Source organism: Corylus avellana, chromosome ca4 (genome assembly GCF_901000735.1).
Source record: "Corylus avellana chromosome ca4, CavTom2PMs-1.0".
NCBI classification, from domain to species: Eukaryota; Viridiplantae; Streptophyta; class Magnoliopsida; order Fagales; family Betulaceae; genus Corylus; species Corylus avellana.
This window is the reverse complement of record NC_081544.1, coordinates 4,534,423-4,557,483: the sequence shown is the minus strand read 5'-3', so window position 1 is coordinate 4,557,483 and position 23,061 is coordinate 4,534,423. Positions and strand designations below refer to the sequence as shown.

Sequence of the window (23,061 nt, the reverse complement as noted above, 5' to 3'; positions counted from 1 at the left end):
TATATATATATATATATATATATATATATATATATATATATATCATAGAAAGTACATTTGAAAGTAGATGCAAGCCTAATGTAAACTTGCTGAATGGGTGGAAGGGATAACAAAACAAACTAAACAAACTTTTCCACACACCCACACACACACACACACACACACATATATCTTCAACAATTGACACAAAACTGCTTGTAGACTTCTACTTGTACATGTAATTGTACAAGTTTTTCAATGAATACTTGTAGTATGACATACTTAGCTTTATTTTTCAATTATTGGTTTGTGTGTGCCTGCATTTTCGCTATGAATCATTAAGTGGCCATAGTTGTGGGGCTCTATTAGTCTATGTTGTTTGCTAATAATAGTTTTCAGATTAATAAGTATCACTTGCTATGTGGGGTCTTATGGTTTTATCTTAGTGTAATTGTTTGTATAATAGGGGAGATGATGGTCAATTTGGTAGTCCAAATTAATTGCTCCATGAGGGATTATGGCGTCAAAATTTTGCATGTTTCCATTGAGTGTAATATATTCTTGGATTGATTCTATTGATTTCCATCAATCCAAATATGTACGGAACAAAATATTGATGTTGATTTAGGTATCATTGACTAGAAACATTGAAATTTAGATAGAGAAAAAAATTGATTCTTGCATGGAAATACATAACAAATTTGTAGTGAAAATGGGTCGCTTTAGATTTTTTACTGTCTAGCTAACTCACACAGAAGAAACAACACTGTTACATATTAGGAGACCGTGTGGTGCAGTTTTACAATGAATTTTTTTTCAGAACAATTCAGTTGGTGGCCATTGTTGGATGATCTATCTTTTGATTCTATTAGTGTTGTGGAGGCTATGTGGTTGGAAATAACTTTTGAGGAGAGTGAGTTTTTGAGGTTGTGAGAGCTCTGAATGGTGATAAGGCCATGGGCCCTGATGGATTTCCATGGCGTTTTTTGAGACTTGCTGGAAGGTCCCTAGAGAGGATATCATGAATGTATTTTAGGAGTTTCATCTTCGCGGGAGGTTTGGAAAGGGCCTCAATGCAACTTTTATCTCCCTTACCCCTAAGAAAGCTAGGGCTGTTGATATTAGGGATTCCAGTCCTATTAGTCTTGTGGGTGGTGTGTATAAAATTATCTCTAAAGTTCTAGCTAATAGGTTGAAGATAGTGCTAGAGAAAATTATCTCCATATCTCAGAATGCGTTCAGCAGAGGGAGACAAAGTTTTGATTCAGTTCTTGTTGCTAATGAATGTTAACTAGGATTTTTTGCTTTATTTGTTGAGGAGATGTGGCTTTGGGGAGAAATGGAGAGTTTGTATAGCTTACTATATTTTTGTGGTGCATTTCTTTGGGGAGAAGTAGTTTCTATAGCTTACTCATGAGTCATGTTCTACGGCAAGGGGACACTCTTATCTCCTTTGCTATTTGTGGTTGTCATGGAGGCTTTGAGTGGAATGTTTTCCGCCGCAGTGGATAGGTGGCTCTTCTCAGGTTTTGTTGGTGGGGTTGAGGAATTCTGACAAGCTCTTTGTGTCTCATTTCTTGTTTGCGGATACTTTGATATTTTGTGAGGCCAATCTGGACCATTTCTGTTATCTGTGTTGTCTCTTTTTATATTTTGAAGCTATCTCGAGGTTGATGATTAATTTATTTAAATCATAGCTCGTCCCTATTGGCGTGATGGATGATGTTAGAGGTTTGAACATATCCTTGGTTGTAGGGTGTCCTCTTTGCCTATGAAGAATTTGGGTGCTCCTTTGGGGGCTTCATACAAGGCTAATTCAATATGAGATGGTGGTGTTGAAAAAATGGAACGTTGTTTGGCTGGTTGGAAGGGGCTTTAGTTGTCGAAGGGTGGCAGGTTGACATTGATTAAAAGTATTCTTTCCAATTTGCTCACTTGTTTTCTATCCATTTTCCCCGTTCCCGTTGGTGTTGCTAACCGGATTGAGAAAATTCAGAGGGATTTTCTGTGGGGTGGAGTTGGTGATGAGTCCAAATTCCATCTAGTTAGTTGGGCTAAAATTTGTTTTTCGTTGTGCTATGGCGGTTTTTTTCACTTTGTTTCAGTATCTCTTAATCCTTGAGTCTCCGATTTAATCTCTTAATTATTCTTATACTCTTGAAATCATATTGCATTAAGTATATTTTATTTTAGCAACTCCTACTAAAATGCTCAGGTCCAAGACTTAGAATAATCAATTCCCATTAAAATGCTAGATGCTGTTGTGTGGAAGATGATTCCTCTTTGCCTTATGTGGTACATTTGGATTGAGAGAAATGCTAGATGTTTCGAGGACTCGTCTAGGAATATTGAGGACTTTCTATACTTTTTCTTGTACACCCTTTTTCTTGGACCGCTGGCTAGCTAGCGCCCTTAGTGATAAGCTTCCATGATTTCCTTTTTATGTTCTCTTCTTCTTTTTCTCCCTCTTAGTCGCTCTCTTGTATACTCCCTGTGTACTAGGGTTGCGCCCCTTTGCGCTTTGATAATATATTTTACTTATCAAAAAATAATCGATTCCCATTAATTCCATCTCAAGAGTATATTTAACGTCTCTTTGATTCCAATCAAAGTGATTATGGATTCCATCTTAAGCAGTAGTGTTCCTACAATGCTACTGGTGATCACTCAACACATCGAGATTTTGACCTCAAAAGATCTCACTCCTAAATGTATGAAAATGACCTACACTTTACATTTTAGTTCACATTCCTCTTAGGATTGAGAGTCAATGTTATAAGCAGTTGTGAGTTGAAGTTATTCAATTGACAGTAGTTTATATAGAATAACTTATGTAGTCCTGTTCATTGTACTCTATCCACACCAACTTATTAATGAGAAGTCTCTACTTCCAACATTAAAATATATCATCATGATTGATGCGTTATATCTTTATCAGATGGAATGCCCAATCCCATCACCGACTATGTACTTGGGCTTATAAGTTAAAAGGCATTATGGTTTAGGTCTTCTATGTGATAATCTCATTAATACACTTGAACCATATTCAATGTAACGTAAGGACTATATATATATATATATATATATATATATATATATATACACGCTCAATGCTCTAGTCGTTCTCAAAAAATAAACAACTTTATTATTTAAAAGAAACTATCACACAAAAAAAAAAAAAGAGAAGGGTTTTTAGGGCTCTATCCCTAACACTCGTAGTTTTTAGAGTTTATTGATATCTTAATTTGCTAATGTGATGTCGTTGTTCTGGATTTTGGATCTCATTTAGTATCCCTGTTAATTTTCTTTTGTGGCTTGCTCTTGCGTATCATAGGTATTGTCTGTTAATTCAAATATTCTTCCTTGCTAACTGGTATTGGGCTCCCTGCAGCTTGTGGAAAAGCTTCTCATTGCGGCTGTTGTGGATGCTGATGTTACCGTTCGCCGCTCTATCTTTTCCTCTCTGCATGGTAATAGAGGTTTTGATGATTTTTTGGCACAGGCTGATAGTCTGAGTGCAGTTTTTGCTGCTTTAAATGATGAGGTTTGGTCTCTACTATTGTTATAACTATGCCTTTGTTGGAAATACTAGACTGAGTATATAATTTTTTTGTTTGATGCAAATGATATTAGTAATTTAAATTCTTTAGTTTTCTATGAGAACTAATGTCTACTAATGAATTAACTTGTTTTACATCTTCTGTTTCCTGTGTGGATTCATTTACTTTTAGTTTCTGTAGATGAATCATTATCACTTAATTGTTCCTTGTCTATTTTTGGGGCATTAATGCACATATTTTGGAGCATAATTACACTCTTTGCCTTTTAAGCTTATGCTTCGTAAATCTTTTTTTTTTGATAAGTAGCAATCATGTTTATTAAAAGTATAAGGCACTTTGTACAGCCAAGACATTATAGTACGATCGAACATCGAACTTCCCTTTACTAGACGGAATCCACCACATTTTATCCTCTCCTTCCCTATTCATTTTATGAGAGTACAACAAAGTATAGAATGAGGCTAGCACTTCCAATTCCCAATCATGAATCAACCGAAAAAAGCTAACATTCCATTGAAGAGCTCCACCCGTGAAGTCCATATTGTCAGCAATAGACGCGTCTTTTGCATTAGCTACGGTGTAAAGGCCTGGAAAAAATCTTTAAGACACGCTTCTCCGCACCAAATATATCCCAAAATCTGATTTTGGATCCATCTCTTGGATCAAATCTTGTATGGCTAGAAAACATCTGCCACCCCCTACCAATATACCTCCAAAGACCCACCCCATGAGACCCAGAGATGTTGATAGAATGCCAACCACCCCATTCAGAACCATACTTGGCATCCACGACCATTCGCCACCAAGCCTCTTTCTTGTGCGCATAATGCCACAGCCACTTCCCTAACAAAGCCTGGTTTAACAGTCTCAATTTCTTGATCCCTAGACCTCCTTCGGAGATAGGAGAGCAAACCTTGTCCCAATTAACCAAATGGTATTTGAACTCTTCGTTTAAACCTCCCCATAGAAAATCACGTTGGAGCTTCTCTATGCGCTTGGCCACCGAAGCAGGAACAGGAGAAAGGGACAAGAAATAAGTAGGAAGGTTAGAGAGGGTGCTCTTTATAAGAGTAACCCTACCTCCCTTAGAAAGATACATTCTTTTCTATCTCGCCAACCCCTGATCAATCTTTTTCAAAATGTCATCCCAGATAGATTTGGCCTTAAAGCGAGCGCCCAAGGGGAGCCCCAGATATTTTAAAGGCAAAGAATCTGTCTCACAACCCAAAACACCAGCCAATTCTCCCATATTAACCACATCACCTACGGGGACCAAAGCTAATTTAGCCATATTCACCTTTAGACCAGAAGCAGCTTCGAAACAAATAAGTAAGGCTTTAAGGGAACGAATTTGATCAAGATTCGCCCCACAAAATACCAACGTGTCATCTGCAAACAAAAGATGGGAAATGTTAACCCTTTTAGATAAACTGATTCCCACTGAGAAACCTGAAATCAAGCCATTCTCGATGGCAGCAACAATCATCCTACTAAACGCCTTCATAACAATGACAAACAGAAACGGAGACAACGGATCTCCTTGCCTCACCCCTCGGGAACTTCTAAAGAAACCAACAGGAATGCCATTGATCAACACGGAAAAACAAGCGGTCAACATACATTGCTCTATCCAAGAACACCACTTCTCACCAAAACCACATCTCCTCAATAAATACAAGAGAAACTTCCAGTCAATGTGATCCTAGGCCTTCTCTACATCCAAGTTACAAAGCAATCTCGGTTTCCCAGAACTGATACGACTATCCAAGCATTCACTTGCTATAAGAACCGAGTCCGTGATTTGTCTTCCTTTAACGAACACGTTCTGAGGCTTTGAAATCACCCTATCCAACACCCTCCTCATCCTATTAGCAAGAACTTTAGCAATAATCTTATAAATCCCACTTATAAGGTTAATAGGACGAAACTCCTTAAGCTCGGACGCCCCAGGAACCTTTGGAATAAGAGAAATAAAAGTGGCATTAAGGCTTTTTTCAAACTTACCACGAGCATGAAAATCTGAAAAAACTGCCATACCCCCACAGCTTTTTAAAAGTGGCATTAAGGCGTTCTCGAAGTACCGTTGTGTGGAAAATGATTCCCCTTTGCCTAGTGTGGTGTTTATGGTTAGAAAGGAATGTGAGATGCTTTGAGGATTTTAAGAGATCTTTGGAGGATCTCATGGTGTTCTTCTTCTACACACTTTTCACTTGGACAGCAGCTTCGCTTGCCCTTTTAGTGATTAGCTATCTTGATTTTCTTGTTCTTTTTTCTTCTTTTAATTAGGCGTTTGCTCTTATATACTTCTTGTGTACTTGGGTTGCGCCCCTCTGCGATTTTGATATATAAACATTACTTATAAAAAAAAAAAAGTATAAGGCACCCCTAAGTACATTAGATATATACATTAGTGAACACCTAACTAGAAAAAGAAAAGCAGATAAGAAAGTCTGCATAAGTAATCGACAAAGGGGCAAGATATGCCGCAGTCCAAATATACAAATTATGCAATAAAGAGTCTTAAACAGGGCAGCCTTGGATTCTCCAAGGCATGGGTGGAGGCCGATGGAAAGTGAGCTGATTGCTGTATTTCGAGCATAGAATATGGTCGAAAGGGAAAAAGAAGGGAGGGAAATGGTGATTAGTACTCTAGCCAACGATGACAAGCAGCGCACTGATATGGAATTGTCACATTTTAGTGAGGAAGAAATTATGGAAATTGAGCCGGGGGGAAGTGTCGAGGGGTGAGGGCTTGAATACTCACTTTTCCATTCCAGAGGGTGAAGAGGAGAACTCCGATTGGGTGCTCACATGTGCAGAGCAGATTTATCTCATTGTGGGAATTTCTTATACGGGCCACAAGCTGCGAATGATGGCGCTGTTGAATTTTCTTGAGAAGGACTGTATGAAAGAGACGCCGGATGGTCCATCTCATAGTGTACAAAGGGTAATAGGGAGATCAAGAACCTAGAGTGTGCCATCAATTATGATGGTAGAGGTGGGTGTGCAAGCCCTGGTTAGAGAAAGGGGAGGGGAAATCAAGTTGAATTATGAAGCCTAGAATCCTTTCATGGAATGTGAGGGGGTTGAATGAGGGCAGCAAATGGTTGAAGGTGAGTAATATGCTCCAAGATTGGAAGGTGGGTATTGTTTGCCTCCAGGAGACCGAGATGCAGTGTTCATCACGGAGCTTGGTGCATAGCCTATGGAGGTGTAATCATGTGGATTGGGTTTACTTAGATGCTTGAGGGGCATTAGGGGGTATTTCGATCTTATGGGATAAGAGGGTGGTGGAGAAGATAGATGTATGTATATATAGGGGATTATACACTGGCAGTTTCCTTCAGGAACATCGAGGATTGTTCCATTTGGGCTTTTGCAGGGGTCGATGGTCCAAACCATGCTAGTGATAGAAGAATTTTGTGGGATGAGTTGGCTAGCATCATGAGTTGGTGGAACATGCCGTAGTGCATAGGGGGGGTGAGGGATTTTAACTTCACCCAGCCTGGTGCCACCTCCATAGAGCCCATGTTGAGTGACCAGTTCCCACCAGTAATAATTTTCACACTACTCTCCTCCGCCCCCCTACCTATAACTGGTGCACCCTTCCCCAGCTCAACCCCCTCGCTATCTTTCTCCCTAGAGGCAGCCAGCGGTATCACAGCTTGATATCAGCCTCCCTCGACTGAAACACCACACTGGTATCACTCCCAATCCTCACTGGGGTTGTAGTCGACTTATATCACAAACCTTGGACTTTCCCGACGTTTGCAGTGCTGCCCTCGTCCAAGCCCAGCCTCATCGGCGATTTCTGTGGTGTTCCCGAACCTGTACCCAAGCCCATCGTTGCCGCTCCATCAAGTCCAGGTATACTCCATTCACTCGCCGGAGCATTAATCAGAAAGGACAGCGTTTCAGGACCCTCCCCCACACAAATGGCCCCCCTCGGCCGCGCCCAGACTCTTCAATGCTGTCTGGGTTGTTCCCAGACCTGTCCCGCCTGCCGCAAGTCCAGTCAGCGCCTCTCCCACCACCATCGGCGTCGTACCCAACACCCCCAGCTTTGGCACACATGATCGGCCTCAGAAATTGCCGATGAAGTTTTAACATTCAAGCCCAGATCTGTAAGAGACCCGCTGGAAGAAGATGAAGCTCCAGGATCACCACCCAGACCTGCGACCCATACTTGCTTGGGTCTCAAAAGCAGCCCAGACCCATACCTGCTTGGGTCTCAAAAGCAGCCCAGCCTTCCTCCTCCTATATTTCAATGTTCGTTTAAATCTTAATATGCACATCCTTTCTTCATTAGATGCCAACATCTTGAATTTTAAGACATACGAGTATGAACATTATTTGTTGCATATGGAGCTTATTTTTCCATAAATATCAGGCCGTAAATTACTAATTTATAATTACTATTTTGTATGACAATATTAGATTACTTCACAGTGCTTCACCTATTAGTGATTTTTCCTTTTCATTTGGACTTGACCTTTCGTAGTACTTGCTGACTTCCAGAAGCTAGTGTACTAGGTCAGTTGTTTGTTTGCTGGAAATGGGAATGGAGGACTGGTTTGGGATTCCTACTCTGCCCTTTATCAGGTTGGGTCATGGACATTGGGATCATGTTTCCATTTAATTGTGAGTTTCATTCCCACAAAACTGGGTAAAAAGCAATTTTGTGAGAGTAGAGAATGCCATACCAATAAAAGAAGTAATTTTTATGAACTTTTTTTTTTTCTTCTTTTTCAGGACGAGGGGATTTACTTTCATGACTCTTCCCCCTTTCTCTCTTGACAGAACATAATACTTTTCTAGCATCAGTGGAGCCACCCCTGTGAATGCCATTACCAATGTTGCTATTCAGTCCTTGCTTTGTGTATATCCTTAAGCCTACCACTGTCTCTGTCTTCATGTCTTGGGCTGTTTCGCCTGGATTTTTTTCAGGATGATCATACTTATCAGAAAAAGAGAGAGAATTGTTTGAGCACAGTCATACCCACATACCAAACATATTATTCAAAGCCTTAGGTTAGCATCTTTACATTGGCGGGGAGAGGCCAGACATGATTGCTAGGAAGGTAAGTGGAGACCTGATCTTAGCTATAACTGAGTGGCATAACAGAACTGATGTAGCTTATCCCAGTTAGTTGCGATTAAAGCTTTGTTGATCTAAGTTCTCCAATTTTAATTAATATTCGGATACAATGCCTGTTCTTTCTGTTGATTTCGACCAGGTTCTTTGTTTATTTTGCAATTTGATCTTTTTTTATTCTTTGGTTGCTGGAGTCTCAGTTTTCAATGTTGATTGGCTATGTTATGGGGTGCTTGTCATAACAGTTGGAAATTGGGGCAGTGGTGGTTGTGATTGCTAGCTCAAGTGTCGGTGGTACTGGTGAGAGCCGTTTCCATTCCTTCTCTCAGAGAACATAAGAAGTGGTTAGGAACGGAAATTTTCAGCTTTTCCTTTCCTCGGTTTTGGCATAGCCAAGTCAACTAGAAAAATGGCACCTCAGGTGTTTGGCAGTGTTGTTTTATTGCCTCTCCTTTGATCTATGATTTACTCTTGAAGGGTATCATCTTCCCCTGTGGAGGAGTCATTTGGTTTGTGATGCGCTAATAGAGAGATAATTGGTGAAATCTTATAATAACATGCTTCAAGGAGTCATTTGGTTTGTGATGCGCTAATAGAGAGATAATTGGTGAAATCTTATAATAACATGCTTCAAGAGGAACTCTGTTTGGAATGAGATTTCGCAAAGTTGTGCTCCCACTGAGGGTGCTTTCTAGGTTTAATTAGTGGCCTTCAGAAAATCTCACCAGCTTTAATTTAATTAAGCTGAAAAAATTGAGTTGATTGGTGTTATATTGGTGGAAAGGGGGAGCAAAAAAATGGATGCGCAAATGCATAGTGGCTGTTGTGCTAGTGTGCTTGGCCCCTGCTTGCTGGGGCTAGTTCTCTTGCCTGCTTGTCAGGTTAAGCGAACTTAGCTTCTCGCAAACAGAATCATAAGCATCATTTCAGCTAACGAGACTTGGATCGAGGATCAAAAGCCCTTCGGATGAATGATCCAATCCTTCCAATGAGGAGTGTGAAACCTCGGTTTATCTGGTTTAATTAGTGGCCTGCAGAAAATCTCACTGGTTTTAATTGATTAAGCAGAAAAAATTTTAGGTGATTGGTGTTATGTGTAATGCATGGGTAATTGGTGAAAAAACCTTTGTTAAGAGTGTGGGGGATGGTTTCTCAATTGCAGGAGCACTTTTCTCTTTGCTTTTTCAGAGTTTTGGTGTGCCATCTGTGTTAGAGGTTTGTAATAGTTGACACCAGAGGCTGGGGTAAGATAGAGGATTGGTTTGGAGAGCTATGCTTTTGCTTGGGAAGGAATAGTCGAGCATTTGAAGAGATTGAATGGCGACTTTTTTCTTGAATTTTATTTTTCTTTTACAGAGCATTTTATGTTTCTTTAGCAGGAGCGATATCCTTCTACTTTTCATAATTATCTTAATATTTTACTTATAATTAAAAAAAAAAATTGTATCTTGAGCTTTCTTGAATTCCAAGTCCTAACACTCTCGAGCTCTCTAGTTTTCCCCCTGTATTCTGACTGTGTACTTGGGTTGTAACCTTCTAGATGCTTTCTAAATAAATATTTAACTTTCAAAGAAAAAGTTATTTTGTATTCATTTTAGATAATTTAACATGGTATAGGGTTATGCAAATTTTTGGGATTCTAATGTAAATTGGTGTGTGGAGTTTGTAATGTGGGTTGTGTTTCCCATTGCTGCTACTGAGTTGCTTTGCTTGGTGTTTCCCATTGTCGTATAAAATTTGCTTGATTACCTATCAAATAAAAAAATATTTGTCGTATATCTATAATTGTTCTTTCTCCGTTTGCAAGATATTTATTGTTGAAGGTGAATAATCTGAAATATTTATGTTCTATGGACCATTTTGGAACTCCATTTTTGTAGCATCTTGTTAATATTAAGATATTACTTTGTTGCAGGATTTTGATGTTCGAGAATATGCAATTTCTGTGGCTGGGAGGTTATCTGAAAAAAATCCTGCATATGTACTTCCGGCGCTTCGTCGTCATCTCATACAGTTGTTGACCTATCTGGAGCATAGGTGATGTAAATAAATTCCTTCTATTTGATTTCTGTCATAAATATGCTAGAATGAAGAATTTGTATTTTTAATATATGAAGGCTGTCAAAGAGAGTCAGATGTTGACTTCTCTTGCTATGTGTAGCAGTGCAGATAGCAAATGCAGAGAAGAAAGTGCAAAGTTACTAGGCTGTCTAATACGGAATTGTGAACGACTAATTCTTCCATACATTGCTCCAATACACAAGGTTTAATATGTCATGTTGTGATTATGACATTTATGGAGTTCTTTTATGATTTTTTTTTGATTAGTAAGTTCTTTTATGTTTTTGTATTCCCATCTCTAAATAAATGGCTTTTGCTTGTCAGGCACTTGTGGCTAGGCTTAGAGATGGTGCTGGGGTCAATGCCAACCATGGCATTATTAGTGGAGTTCTTGTAACTGTTGGGGATCTTACCAGAGTGGTGGGTAATATTACATGTTTTCTAGATTATCTGGTTGTGTTAAGTCTGTATGCCTTACTGTATATAGCATTATATTGGCCAGGAACCTCCTTCGGATTTTTGATTCACCCAACTACTCTATTTTCTGATCCAAAGAGAAGTTTTTGAACAATAAGAAAATAAGTTTGATTTGGTGTTTTGTGTTTCTCCGATCTCCCTTGCCTAGGACATTATCTGGGCCAAGAGCCTCCTTGAAATGGAGATAGTAGTTATAATTAATACAATGATTTGTTACTACATAAATAATTCTAGTATGGTATTTACTTTTTCATTTAAGTATTTAATATGATATTGTTGACCTAGCCATCAAGTTCCATTTGATTCTAATTTTCTTATTAGTTCAAATTACATTTAATTTAGAGTCCTAGCTCGAGTTATGAGTTTTACCGAAGTGGAATATACTTTTATTCTCACTCTCTCTGTGTTTTTTTGATAGGTAAGTAAAGAAATATCATTAAAAAAAGCACATGGCACCCATAGCCAACTCCCCTAGCATCAAAGTTGATTGAGCACTCTAAATTCTTAAACTCCCTTCTCCCTTTTGGTTTGGAAGCAGAGATTGGAATCTCTTGACGCTGCCTCTCATCAACTAAAGTCAAGAAATCTAGAAAACCCTTCTTATCACCCCCCATAAGAGATCCCAATAGTGTGATAACACAACCTTGCCTCGGGGTAACCTACCCCCTCCCCCTCTCAAGATACCTCCTTCGATGATTCACCCACCTTAGAGACAAAAGAAGCCCTCCAAGATTCACTATAATGATCAAGGAAAAGTGCTAACCACATCTGCGCTATCACCCCAAAAGGACTAGTCAATTTGGAGCTTTCTTACAATTCATTATAAAGCACAATTTTACCTAATAACTAGGCAATTTGAGACTTAGTACTTATAGATATCTTATAATCCACCCACTTTATGTGGGCTACTCCTCATCTTCCTAATATGGGACCAGGATATTCTAAACTCCCCCTCTCAACCTCCTGACGTTGAAAGAGGGGGTTTACCCCAAAAGGACTAGTCAATTTGGAGCTTTTCTACAATTCATTATAAAGCACAGTTTTACCTAATAACTAGGAAATTTGAGACTTAGTACTCATGGATATCTTATAAACCACCCACTTTATGTGGTCTACTCCTCATCTTCCTAATATGGGACCAGGGTGTTCTAAACTCCCCCTCTCAACCTCCTGACGTCCTCGTCGAGACTACGTCATGCGGTGCTCAAATACCACATGACTTGGCGTTACTAGGTGGCTTTGATACAATTTGTAACGATTCAAGGAAAAGCGCTAGGGACTTAACACTCATGACTATCTTTATAAACCACTTACTCTATGAAGCTACTCCTCATCTTCCTAATATTGGACTGGAGTGTCACAAACTCCCTCTCTTAAACTCCTGATGTCCTCTTTAGAGCCATGTCATGCAGTGCTCCAGTACCACATGGCTTGACATTACTAGGTGGCTCTGATACTATTTATAACAACCTAGGGAAAAACGCTAGCCACATCTGCACTATGACTCCAAAAAGACTTGTCAATTTGGAGCCTCCCTATCGAATTATAAAGTCAAGTTTCATCTAATAATTAGGCAATGTAGAACTTAGCACTCATGATTATTTTTATAAACCACCCACTATGTGGGCTACTTCTCATTTTCCTAATATGGGATCGGGGTTTTACCTTCATCCACCTTTCTCTTTTTGAACTTGCACTTTGTTTTTGGAACAATTCTTTCAAAAAATCCGTCTATCTTCCAGTGGTTATTAAAACTAGGGAAGAATAACTGAATTGAGTTCTTGGATTTACCCGTGTCGGGTTATGTAACAATTAATGGTTTTTTATTCAAAACCTATTAGAAAGAAGGGTAAAACATGTTCTAAACATGACTCAGGCGAAGTGCCAGCGTCAGCCGGGGTTTCTTGGGTCTAAAAATGTTTTTTCTTTCCCCTCTGAGGTGCAATGGGGTCATTGGATTTTTAGGGCTGTTATTGGGCTTTTTGTAGGTCTTAGTCCTGGTATGTTTCAGGCTTTAGGGTGTTGTTTGGGTCTATGTGGGTCTCTTGTGGGGCTCCTTGTGAGCTTAGGGTTTTTTCTTGGGCGATTCTTGGTGCTCGCTTCTACCTAGTGTAATTTTGTTGTGCCCTTTTGGGTTTTTTTGATATATACATTTTTACTTATTAAAAAAAACATGTCCTAAAACTTGTTGCAAAGTACATTTTTTTTTTTTTTTTTTGCGAATTTTATGCAATTGATGTGGATAGTGTAATCCGTAGACTGCCTTAGGCCTCTATTTATTCTCTCTCTCCTCTCTGTACGGCTAGGTCCGACTTTGGATATATTGTCTGGAGCAACCCCTGGTACCAAGTTAGGAGCCCAGTTGCTTTTGCATGGACATAGTTGGTGAGGGTCTAAGCCGTTTTGTGGGTTTGCGTTTTATGTATTTGCGCCTCTTTGGCAGTTTGCTAAGAAAAGCAGCTAACAAGGTCCCCCTGCTCTCTCTCTCTCTCTCTCAGCTGTTGAATTTAGTGTTTGGTTTTGCCGTGAGCAAAAGAGTCAAAGAGGAGGTAGAGGGTGGAGGCCTTAGGCCATTCCCTTGGCCCAAATAAACATTAAACCAATGGAATGTTATGAATTACTAGTTAAAAAGAAAATTATAGAGTTTTAGCGAGCTTGGAAACAGAGAATTATCTAATTTAAAGTCAAAAAAGAAGAAGAAAAAACTGGTAAGTGATAAGAAAAGTAACTGGTTCACCTACGCGTGTTGCTTTTTTCGGGTGGATTGTGGCTCTCGCCAAAATCCTGACCCATGATAATTTGCGAAAGCGGAATATTGTGGTTGTGGAATGGTATTATATGTGTAAGAAGAACAGAGAATCAATAGATCATATACTTCTTCACTGTGAGGTGGCTAGTGCTCTTTGGCATTCTATCTTTAGTTGTTTTGGGTTGCATTGGGTTATGCCTGGTAGGGTGAAGGATTTATTTGCCAGTTGGTGGATGGGAGGGCGATCCCGGAGTGCGGTTGTGTGGAAGATGATTCCTTTATGTCTTATGTGGTGTTTATGGAGCGAGAGAAATGCGAGATGTTTTGAAGATTCCACTAGGACTTTAGAGGAGCTCATCCACTTTTTCTTTTTTACTCTTTTCACTTGGACGGCTGCTTGGTTAGCTCCATTAGTGATTAGTTTTTCTAATTTTCTCTTTCTATTTTCTTCTTCTATCTAGGCACCCTCTTTTTATACTTCACGTGTAAATAGGTTTCGCCCCTCTGTGCTTTTGTTTTATTCAACATTACTTATCAAAAAAAAGAAGACGTATACTTATTTAAATAGCATTGCAATTGCATGATTATAGTAAATAAATCAGCTGTGATATCAAATGTAGTTTATCTATGTAATTTTTATAATAAATTCAAATATACAATATTTATTGAGCGTTTTGGAAAAAGCAGAAAAAAATATGAATCTTTTACACTTTCAAGAGATAAATCAGTTTGACAAAATCGTAACACTTTTGCTGGTTCGACCATACAATTGGTCGGTTCAATCTTCATCCGGACCATTGACCTCAGTCAAAGTTCAACTAGTTGAACCGACCGGTTTGACCTGGTTTTTCAAACATGATTCTGATCGACTGTATAACCTGATTGGGCTTTGTTTATTCATTTTGTCATTTTGGTTTTGGTGTATGTTACATTTGGCATGCATAAACCATTCTTTGTATCGCCAGACACAAAGAAGCTTGGGTGAAGGATAATTTTATTGGGAGGAATGGGGTTGTTGAGTGGAATGTCATTTTCGTTCGGTCAGTCCAAGACTGGGAGATGGATTTGATTTCTCCTTTTTTTGATCGATTGTATTCTTGCAAGATTTCCCTAGGCAGTGTCGACCGTATTTGCTGGTCTTCGTCCAAGAAGGCCAAGTTCAAGGTTAAGTTGTTCTTTAAGGCCTTGTCCATTTCTAATCAAGAGGAGTTTCCTTGGAAGAGCATCTGGCGTACTAAGGCGCCTCTGCGGGTGGCTTTTTTCGGATGGACTGCGGCCTTAGGCAAAATTTTGACTCATGATACGCTGTGTAAGAGGAACATAGTGGTTGTGGAGTGGTGTTGTATGTGCAAGAAGACCAGAGAGTTAGTCGATCACCTTCTTCTCCATTGTGAGCTCGCAAGTGCTCTTTGGCATATGATTTTTCAGCGATTTGGGTTGCATTGGGTCATGCCTTGCAGGGTGAGGGCCTTGTTTGCTAGCTGGTGGTCGGGAGGATGTTCTCGAAGCGCGGTTGTGTGGAAGATGATCCCTCTGTGTCTTATGTGGTGTATTTGGAATGAAAGAAATGCTAGATGTTTTGAAAATTCCACTAGGACCATAGAGGAATTGACTCATTTCTTCTTCTTTACTCTTTACTCTTGGACGGCCGCTTGGCTAGCTCCTTTAGTGATTAGTTTCTCTGATTTTTTTTTTCATTTCTCCCCCTCCTAAGCGCTCTCGGCTTATACTTCCCGTGTATATGGGTTGCTCTGCGCTCTTTTTATATATCAAAAAAAAAAAAAACCATTCTACTTATTTAATTTATGTTACAATAATCAGTTGATGTTTATGTCAAATTCGGATGTTAATGGTCTTGAAAGGTTGGGTTATGACTATAAGAGTAGTAGACCTTTTTGATCGTTGGAGAGGTTTGGGAGGTAGCCCTTAGCGTGCAGCTGTGTGGAAGATGGTTCCGCCCTGCATTTTGTGGTGTCTTTGGGGGGAAGAAATTATAGATGCTTTGAAGACCGCGAGAGGACGGTGGTAGATCTAAAGTCTTTCTTCTTCAAAAGTCTTTACAATTGGATAGGTGCCTTAGATCTTAATCTGCTTAATTTTCATGAATTTCTTGACTTGTTTTCTATTTCTAGCTAGGTGTTTTTCTTGAATATTGCTTGTGTAATTGGGTTGCGACTTTTGCGCTTTTATTGATATTTCAATTACTTCAATTATTTTTTTGGCTAAGTGGACAGTTACACTCTTAGGTGTCACATTTTATTCATTATTGTTGCTATTCAGCATTACTGTTTTTTTTTTTGGTTTAATTTATTACGTATCCTTTTCTTTTTTTCAGTCCTGGTATACTGACAATTAGTATTTATATTGTTTGGTGATGAGTTCTTATATGATTGCCTCATAATTAATGAGAATTTCTTTTCTCTATTGCCCTAATATTCTCTTCCTTGTTTTTGGGTTGTTCTCTTTGTATAGGGTGGGTATTCAATGAGACAATACATTCCTGAACTTATGCCTTTAATTGTTGATGCTTTATTGGATGGAGCAGCTGTTACAAAACGTGAAGTGGCTGTTACTACTCTTGGTCAAGTTGTGCAGAGCACTGGGTATGTGTCGTGTTTCTGATGTTGCTTTATGTTGTATCACTTATTTTAAGATAGATCTATGTAGTTGTGAGACAATATATATGGGTTAAATGCGATTTTGCCTGTAAGATTTGTTCAATGAGCAGCATAATGTTGAAATACGTTGCAATATGATGTTTAGGTTTCAATTGTTTAGTTATTCATGTTAGACTTGAGCGCCTTCTCTTTTTTGTTTCAACATGGGTTAAATGCGATTTTTCCTGTAAGATTTGTTCAATGAGCAGCATAATGTTGAAATACGTTGCAATATGATGTTTAGGTTTCAATTGTTTAGTTATTCATGTTAGACTTGAGCCCCTTCTCTTTTTTGTTTCTATTACTCTATTCCATCAATCAGCTCTATCACTCTATTCCATCTATCAGCTGACTTTCAATTTTAGTATTGATGCAATTGCATATGAGAGGAGTTGGGTGTGGGTTTGTCTCTAGGTGTCATTGATGTCCAATTGAAAAAGAGAACTGCTATTTGTTCTCCTTCTGTCTTTCTCCCAAACAACTTTTTTAAAAAATTAGCCATTGGATCTATGGGACCCACATGTACACCTGTGTGGGTCCTACATATCTAATGGCTGGTTTTTAAAAAAGTTGTATGGGAGAAGGATGTTTAGACTTTCTCATTGAAAAATCTTACTCAAGGACACTATTGAATTTAATTTGAATCAAAATCAACTAATTTCTAGGGCTGTATTAGAATTAGTCATTGGAAGTGTACCAAGATTGGGTGGAACCTCATGTCAAATTATCTCTTGTGTATCCTTTTCCCATGTATTGCTTAGGGAAAAAAAATCTTGATGTAGGTGATGGTTTCTTTGGGGTTGGGGTGATAAAAAAAGATGGAAGGTACTGTTCACAGTTGTTCATGTGGTACTGTAGCGGCCTGATTTATGAACTCTGAGTGCTTGATGAATTAAAAGTACACATGATATTTATGAACGTGAGTGCTTAAAAACTTATCTAGAAAATACTAGGGTGCTGGTAAAGTAAGCCATGGGGAGTTCAAGTAGGTTTGTCATCGAAGCAAAGCTTTTTGAATTCGTGATTGAGGAGGAGTGTTCTGTCCTGCGTATATGCGAAGGAAGGGGTATTCACTCTAATTTTTTGGGGAAAAAGTCATCATGGCCTGGTTGTTGGCTATCGCGGAGGCTCAGCCTCAGGCGGAGGGGTTGAAGGACTACATTAAATCTTCTAGGGTGGGCGATTGGGCATTCATCGCTCAATGATGCTCAAACAACCATGGGTGTGTAGTGGTGGCAAAGCACGGTGGTGGTGGCCGGAGGGGATACATCTTCATATTGTAAGGGAGAGACAACAAGGGCTGTGAAACCTTTGCTTTTGAGCTGCGTAAGGCCTTAGTTTTCTTCCAGTCAGCATATGGGTTTGGGAGTAGATTAGAGACCATCGAAAATACGTTAGTTGACACCATTTCAATAGGCAAGGGTGTTAGGCCATCGGTGTCGATGTTGAAAGCCCCATTGGTGGAGGTGGGGGAAGCGGTTGTATGTGGAGGTGCTGGCTGGACCGGGGCAGTTTTCAGTAAGCTACATTTCTTGTAGGGGTAACTTTGGTAATTCCTGCCTGTGATGCTTCTGAGACGAAGGTACGAAGCCCTAGGGGAGTGTTTGGCGATTCAAAAAATCCCATTCGCCGGTGCCACTGATTCTTCAAAGAGCTTGGGTTTGATTCTAAGGATTCTATGAGATTGTATTGTTACAATAAAGCAACAACAGCCCACAAGGTATTGTCCTTCACCATTTTGAAAAAGTATTAACTTTTTAAAACTAAAGATATCTCAAGGGACGATAAAAGAAAAATGCTCCCTTCTCTCTCTTCACGTTCTTTGTTTTTCCTTGTCTACTTCCACCGTAGAGGTGGCGCGTGGTACCGCTGCACGTTAGGGTTTACCCTCAATATTTCGGCCTGTTATGTCTCTGAGATCTTGGAGGCTGGTCCTTTGAGGTGCTTATGGAACGACGCTTCTCTATTGAAGCAAAAACCTTCAGCTTGTCGGCGAAGAAAGGGCTTTCAAATCTTCGTCTGGAGGAAAGAAGGGTGGGTTTTGTAGGGTTATTTTTGTGGGTCATCAAGGTGCTGCCTGGTTGGTGGCTACAGTGCAAGATGCTGTGCAGTCTCCGGTGAAGGTTGAATTTGTCAAGTCTTTTTGCGAGGAAGAGAAGGCATTGATGGTTTGTGGGAGTGGAAACAAGGCAGGTAGGTTCCTGGAGGTGGCTGTATATCCGGAAGGCGAACGGAAAGGGATCATCTGGATCGCAGAGGGTCAACATGGGTGGGGCTGGTGTCGGTTTGCAGGTGAGCTGCAACAGATGCTTGCGATTCAGGCAAGTCTGGATTTTCGGAATTTGAGGTCCCCTCTCCAGCACAGAAGCAGATTCAGGTGAATCGGAGTGAGTCGTCTCTGGGGTTTAAGGCTGGGAGGTCTTTTGTGGAAGTGCTACGACTGACTTCCTGTGTTGTGGCAGAAGTTGTTGGGATGAAGCTCCTATCGTCGCGTTTTCTTGACTTGTTTCCGATGTCGACTTGTTTTGAGACGTGGAATGACGGAGCGGAGTCACAAATAGCAGTGGATTGTTATGAAATGGAGCGCTGTTTGCCGAGTCCTCTTGTGGCGGCTGCTGCAATGATGAGCAGGAAGAAGATTAAGGGTATTCTCGGCTAACGATGGGTGAAGAAGCGTCTAGGTCAAGTCCGTTCTGAGCTGGATCGGATCTTAGGTGGCTGGTTCTGAAGCCCAAAGGTAAGCGGAACGATGTTGGAAAAATGGGTCTTGCAGGCTTGGATAATGGGCTGGATCTCAGGTTGGATCAAGGTTTTACCGGGTTGGATTCTGGGTTGGGTTATGGGCTGGATGTCGAGTTGGATAGCAGGTCGGAAATCGGGTTGGATCCTGGTTTGGATACCGGTTTGGATCATGCTCCAGATCTTGGTTCCAAATTAGGTATGGAACCTGATTCAGAACCTGGATCAAATCTGGGCACGATTCCAGCTTCAGTTTTGGTTCTGGATCAAGATTTTAGTCATGGTTTAGAGTTTCCGAAGGCTAACAGGTCTGACCTGGTGATTTTTTTCTGATCCTCTTATCTCAGTCCCTCCCTCTTCTACGCTTTCATCTGGGCCGGTTTTTGTACTGGAAAATTCTTCTATAAACTCTGCAGGGGAAGTAGTTTTGGGAGAGAGATTACACTTTTCTTCGGGGAGTGGGATTTTAGTATACAAGCAGACTTTGACATACTACCAGAGAGCTAAGAAAGAAAGAGGAGTTCGGGTGAAAGATTCTCTTCTTCTTGAGGCGGTGGTATCTTTTAGTGCTCCACGGGTACAATACCAATCCAAACCAGTTGCGGGGTTTGCTGCTCAGAATTCATCGGAGGTTGCACTTGTTGCAGCTCAAGTGAAGCCTGTTTCTAAGAACTCAAATTTGATGAGGGGATTTCTACAGTGAGGGTTTCTTAACCCAAGTCCGAAAGAGAAAGGGGAGTCTCATTCGTCGTCGTGTTTGGCTGTTCAGGATGATGGTGTAGTGAGTGGTCGCTCTTCGACTTTGGATGAAGCTTTCAAGTTTGGGTGGGATCAGGAAGATGACGATTGGGATGGGGAGCTGTCCCCCGATCCCCTTGATTGGGTGTTGGATTGCAATGAAGAGGAGGATCCGAATTCGGTGTTGCTGGATGACGTGAAAGAGGATTTTCTACGGGAAATGGAGGTTGTGCAGCCTAGGACTATGGGCAAGAGGGAGCTATTAAATTTAAAAAGCTCCGTTAATTATGGCATTGCTAGTGCGTCTTCTAGGAGAAGGGCAAGGCTATTGTGTCATAGTGCTTTGACTTGGCATGAGGTGTTTGGTTAGTGGGTAACGTGTTAGTGTGTTTGTTTGAGGTTTTTGGGTGGGTTTTTTGGAATTTTTCTGGGGGTAGCTTTGAATTCCATGGGGGTTTGTTTTGGATGGGTTTTTTGTGGTTCTTCAGTGGGTTAGCTTTGGCTTCCTTTTGTATACTCCCTATGTAATTAGGGGTGCCTCAGGATTTCCTTTTTCTTTAATAAAATTTCTTATTACTTATAAAAAAAAGGATAAGGCCTTAGGCCTTGACAATTTTTCTTTGGCTTCATTTTTTTAAAGACCTTCTAGGATGCTAATAAAGAAGATATCATGAATGTTTTCCATGAGTTCCATGCTCGTGGTAACTTTGAAAGAAGTCTAAATGCCTTGATAGTCGAATCAGACCGGGAGAACCAGGTGTGCTTTGTAAATTGGATTTGGAAAAGGCCTATGATTATGTTAATTGGGGTTGCTTGCTGTATATGTTGAGGAAATGTGGGTTTGTAGAGAAAGGGTTTGAGTGGATAGCAGTGCATTTCTCTGTTTTGATTAATAGTACTCACTCTAGCTTCTATAACTGTTCTCTTGGCTTGAAACAGTGGGATCCTTTGTCTCCTTTGCCGTTTGTTGTGGTATGGAGGCTTTGAGTAGAGTGTTGTCCTCTATGGTGAATAGGGGCTTTTATTAGGCTTTTCAGTAGGGACTAGGAGTAATGATGAGCTCTCCTTGTCTCATCTCCTATTTGCGGATGACACCTTATCTTTTGTGAGGCAAACCCTAAGCACCTCTGTAATATGCGTTGCCTTTTTCTATGCTTTGGTAGTATCTTGTGTTCTTCTTGAGTAAATGGATTGAGGCACATTGCATTCTGTAGTTACAATTCTCCTTTTTTGCTGTTTAATAGACTAAGATACCATAAGATTTTCCTCCCACCTTTTTTTGAACTAATGTTACATGGTGGAGGCTAATCAATATTTATCTGTCCCATTGGAAATGATATTTATAAAATGCATTTAATTGAACACTTGAGAGGCACAAGGAGATTTTTTAAAGCAGGTTTGAACGGGTGAGAATATTTGCTTTTTGAGGGGCTGTCAAATAGTTCCAACTACTAAATTAAGTTAGCGTCTTAGGAGCGACTGTTGAGCACATGAGAGGTTGGGGAAGGAGAGTTCATGTTGTGAGAAAACCTCTGGGGTGGTGGTAAGCAGTTTTCTGGAAGGGGGAGGGTCCTTTTCCGAGAGCTGGAGGAGTGCTTGAATGGGGAATTCAGCATAGGGCATGTTGATAGGCCATATCAATGGGATCTACGAAAACACAGAGACATGGACCACCATGTTGCCTGCCCCGACTGAACAAGAAAAATGGACCCACCCTCCCGAGTCATACTTGAAACTGAGCATAGATGTTGCTGGGGAGAAAACTTCTGCTTGCTAACTGCCTTATGCCATTACTCCAAAGGAAATATTCTTCATGGATGGACTTTGACAACCCAGCCCGTGAACTCAAGCATAGGGGAAGCAAAAGCAGCACTCTTAGCCATCCCAGAAGCTTCAACACTTGGTGTGAAAAATGTAATCATTGAAGGAGGATCTCCAACGGTTATCCTTGCAATCTAAAATCTGAAACTGAATGGATTGGGCAATAGTTCCTATCATTAAGGATATCCATAAGCTGCTCAAAAATTTCGGTGCTTGGTCAGCCACCAAAGTTTACAGGAGTCGCAACTCAACTTTGTACAATTTAGCAAACTAGGCTGCCTTCGTCAATTTCTTTGCGTTTGTATCGAGGATCAACAGTGGATACAGTCCTTAATTTTTTTTCCCTATTTGTCCAGAAAAAAAAATACTACAATTGAGTACTAAAACATGATGAGACTTTGGTGAATTCTCGTCCTCTTCCATCTTCCTTAAGACATTTCCTGCTTCTTTGATTATGCAACAAAGTTCACTCCAGAGAGTTTATGGCATTAAATACAAGAGCCGACTATGCTGCACTTAATGATTTATAGAACTGGATCTAGATTCATGTATAAGTGAAGTATGTGATTTTTCTGTTCAGTCTGTAATTTACATGTGATTGTGATGACTTATTGTATAAATTTAACAGGTATGTCATAACTCCATATAATGACTACCCACAGCTACTTTTCTTACTCTTGAAATTGCTGAATGGTGAGTTAGCATGGTCTACCAGACGGGAAGTACTAAAGGTAGCTACTTCTGAACTATATTTCTAAGTTATATGCTGTACTGATTTCTTTTACTAAGATTATTCTTGTTCTTCTCCAGGTTCTTGGTATTATGGGCGCTCTGGATCCTCATGTATATAAACGAAATCAACCATGTTTGCCAGGGTCACATGGAGATGTACCCCGTGCTGCCAATGATTCAGGCCATGTTCAGTCTATGGATGATCTGCCTATGGATCTTTGGCCGTCTTTCGCAACCGAAGATTATTATTCCACGGTAGTGCATCAACCTGATATATGAATGTAGTTATTTTAGCATGTTGTAATAGTTTCTTTGGTTCTAGGTTGCGATCAATTCACTAATGCGAATTCTTAGGGACCCTTCACTTGCTAGCTACCACCTAAAGGTGGTTGGATCTCTTATGTTCATATTTAAGGTATGTCTAACACAAGGAAGTGTCTTTTTTTTCTTTTT

The 23,061-nt window shown here is 40.1% G+C and overlaps 1 protein-coding gene across 3 annotated transcripts in view; it reads left to right on the top strand.

Annotated features, from left to right (window-relative positions):
• LOC132178802 (serine/threonine-protein kinase TOR) overlaps positions 1-23,061 on the top strand; it is an 88,489-nt gene that overhangs the window by 31,042 nt on the left and 34,386 nt on the right. For 2 of the 3 annotated variants that reach the window (XM_059591355.1, XM_059591356.1), the window contains 8 exons: positions 3,371-3,523; positions 10,550-10,671; positions 10,796-10,898; positions 11,020-11,115; positions 16,394-16,524; positions 22,505-22,607; positions 22,687-22,863; positions 22,931-23,023. In XM_059591355.1, the coding sequence (XP_059447338.1) occupies positions 3,371-3,523; positions 10,550-10,671; positions 10,796-10,898; positions 11,020-11,115; positions 16,394-16,524; positions 22,505-22,607; positions 22,687-22,863; positions 22,931-23,023 (978 nt within the window). The remainder of the gene's footprint in view (positions 1-3,370; positions 3,524-10,549; positions 10,672-10,795; positions 10,899-11,019; positions 11,116-16,393; positions 16,525-22,504; positions 22,608-22,686; positions 22,864-22,930; positions 23,024-23,061) is intronic. The other variant, XM_059591357.1, reaches the window with a different exon arrangement.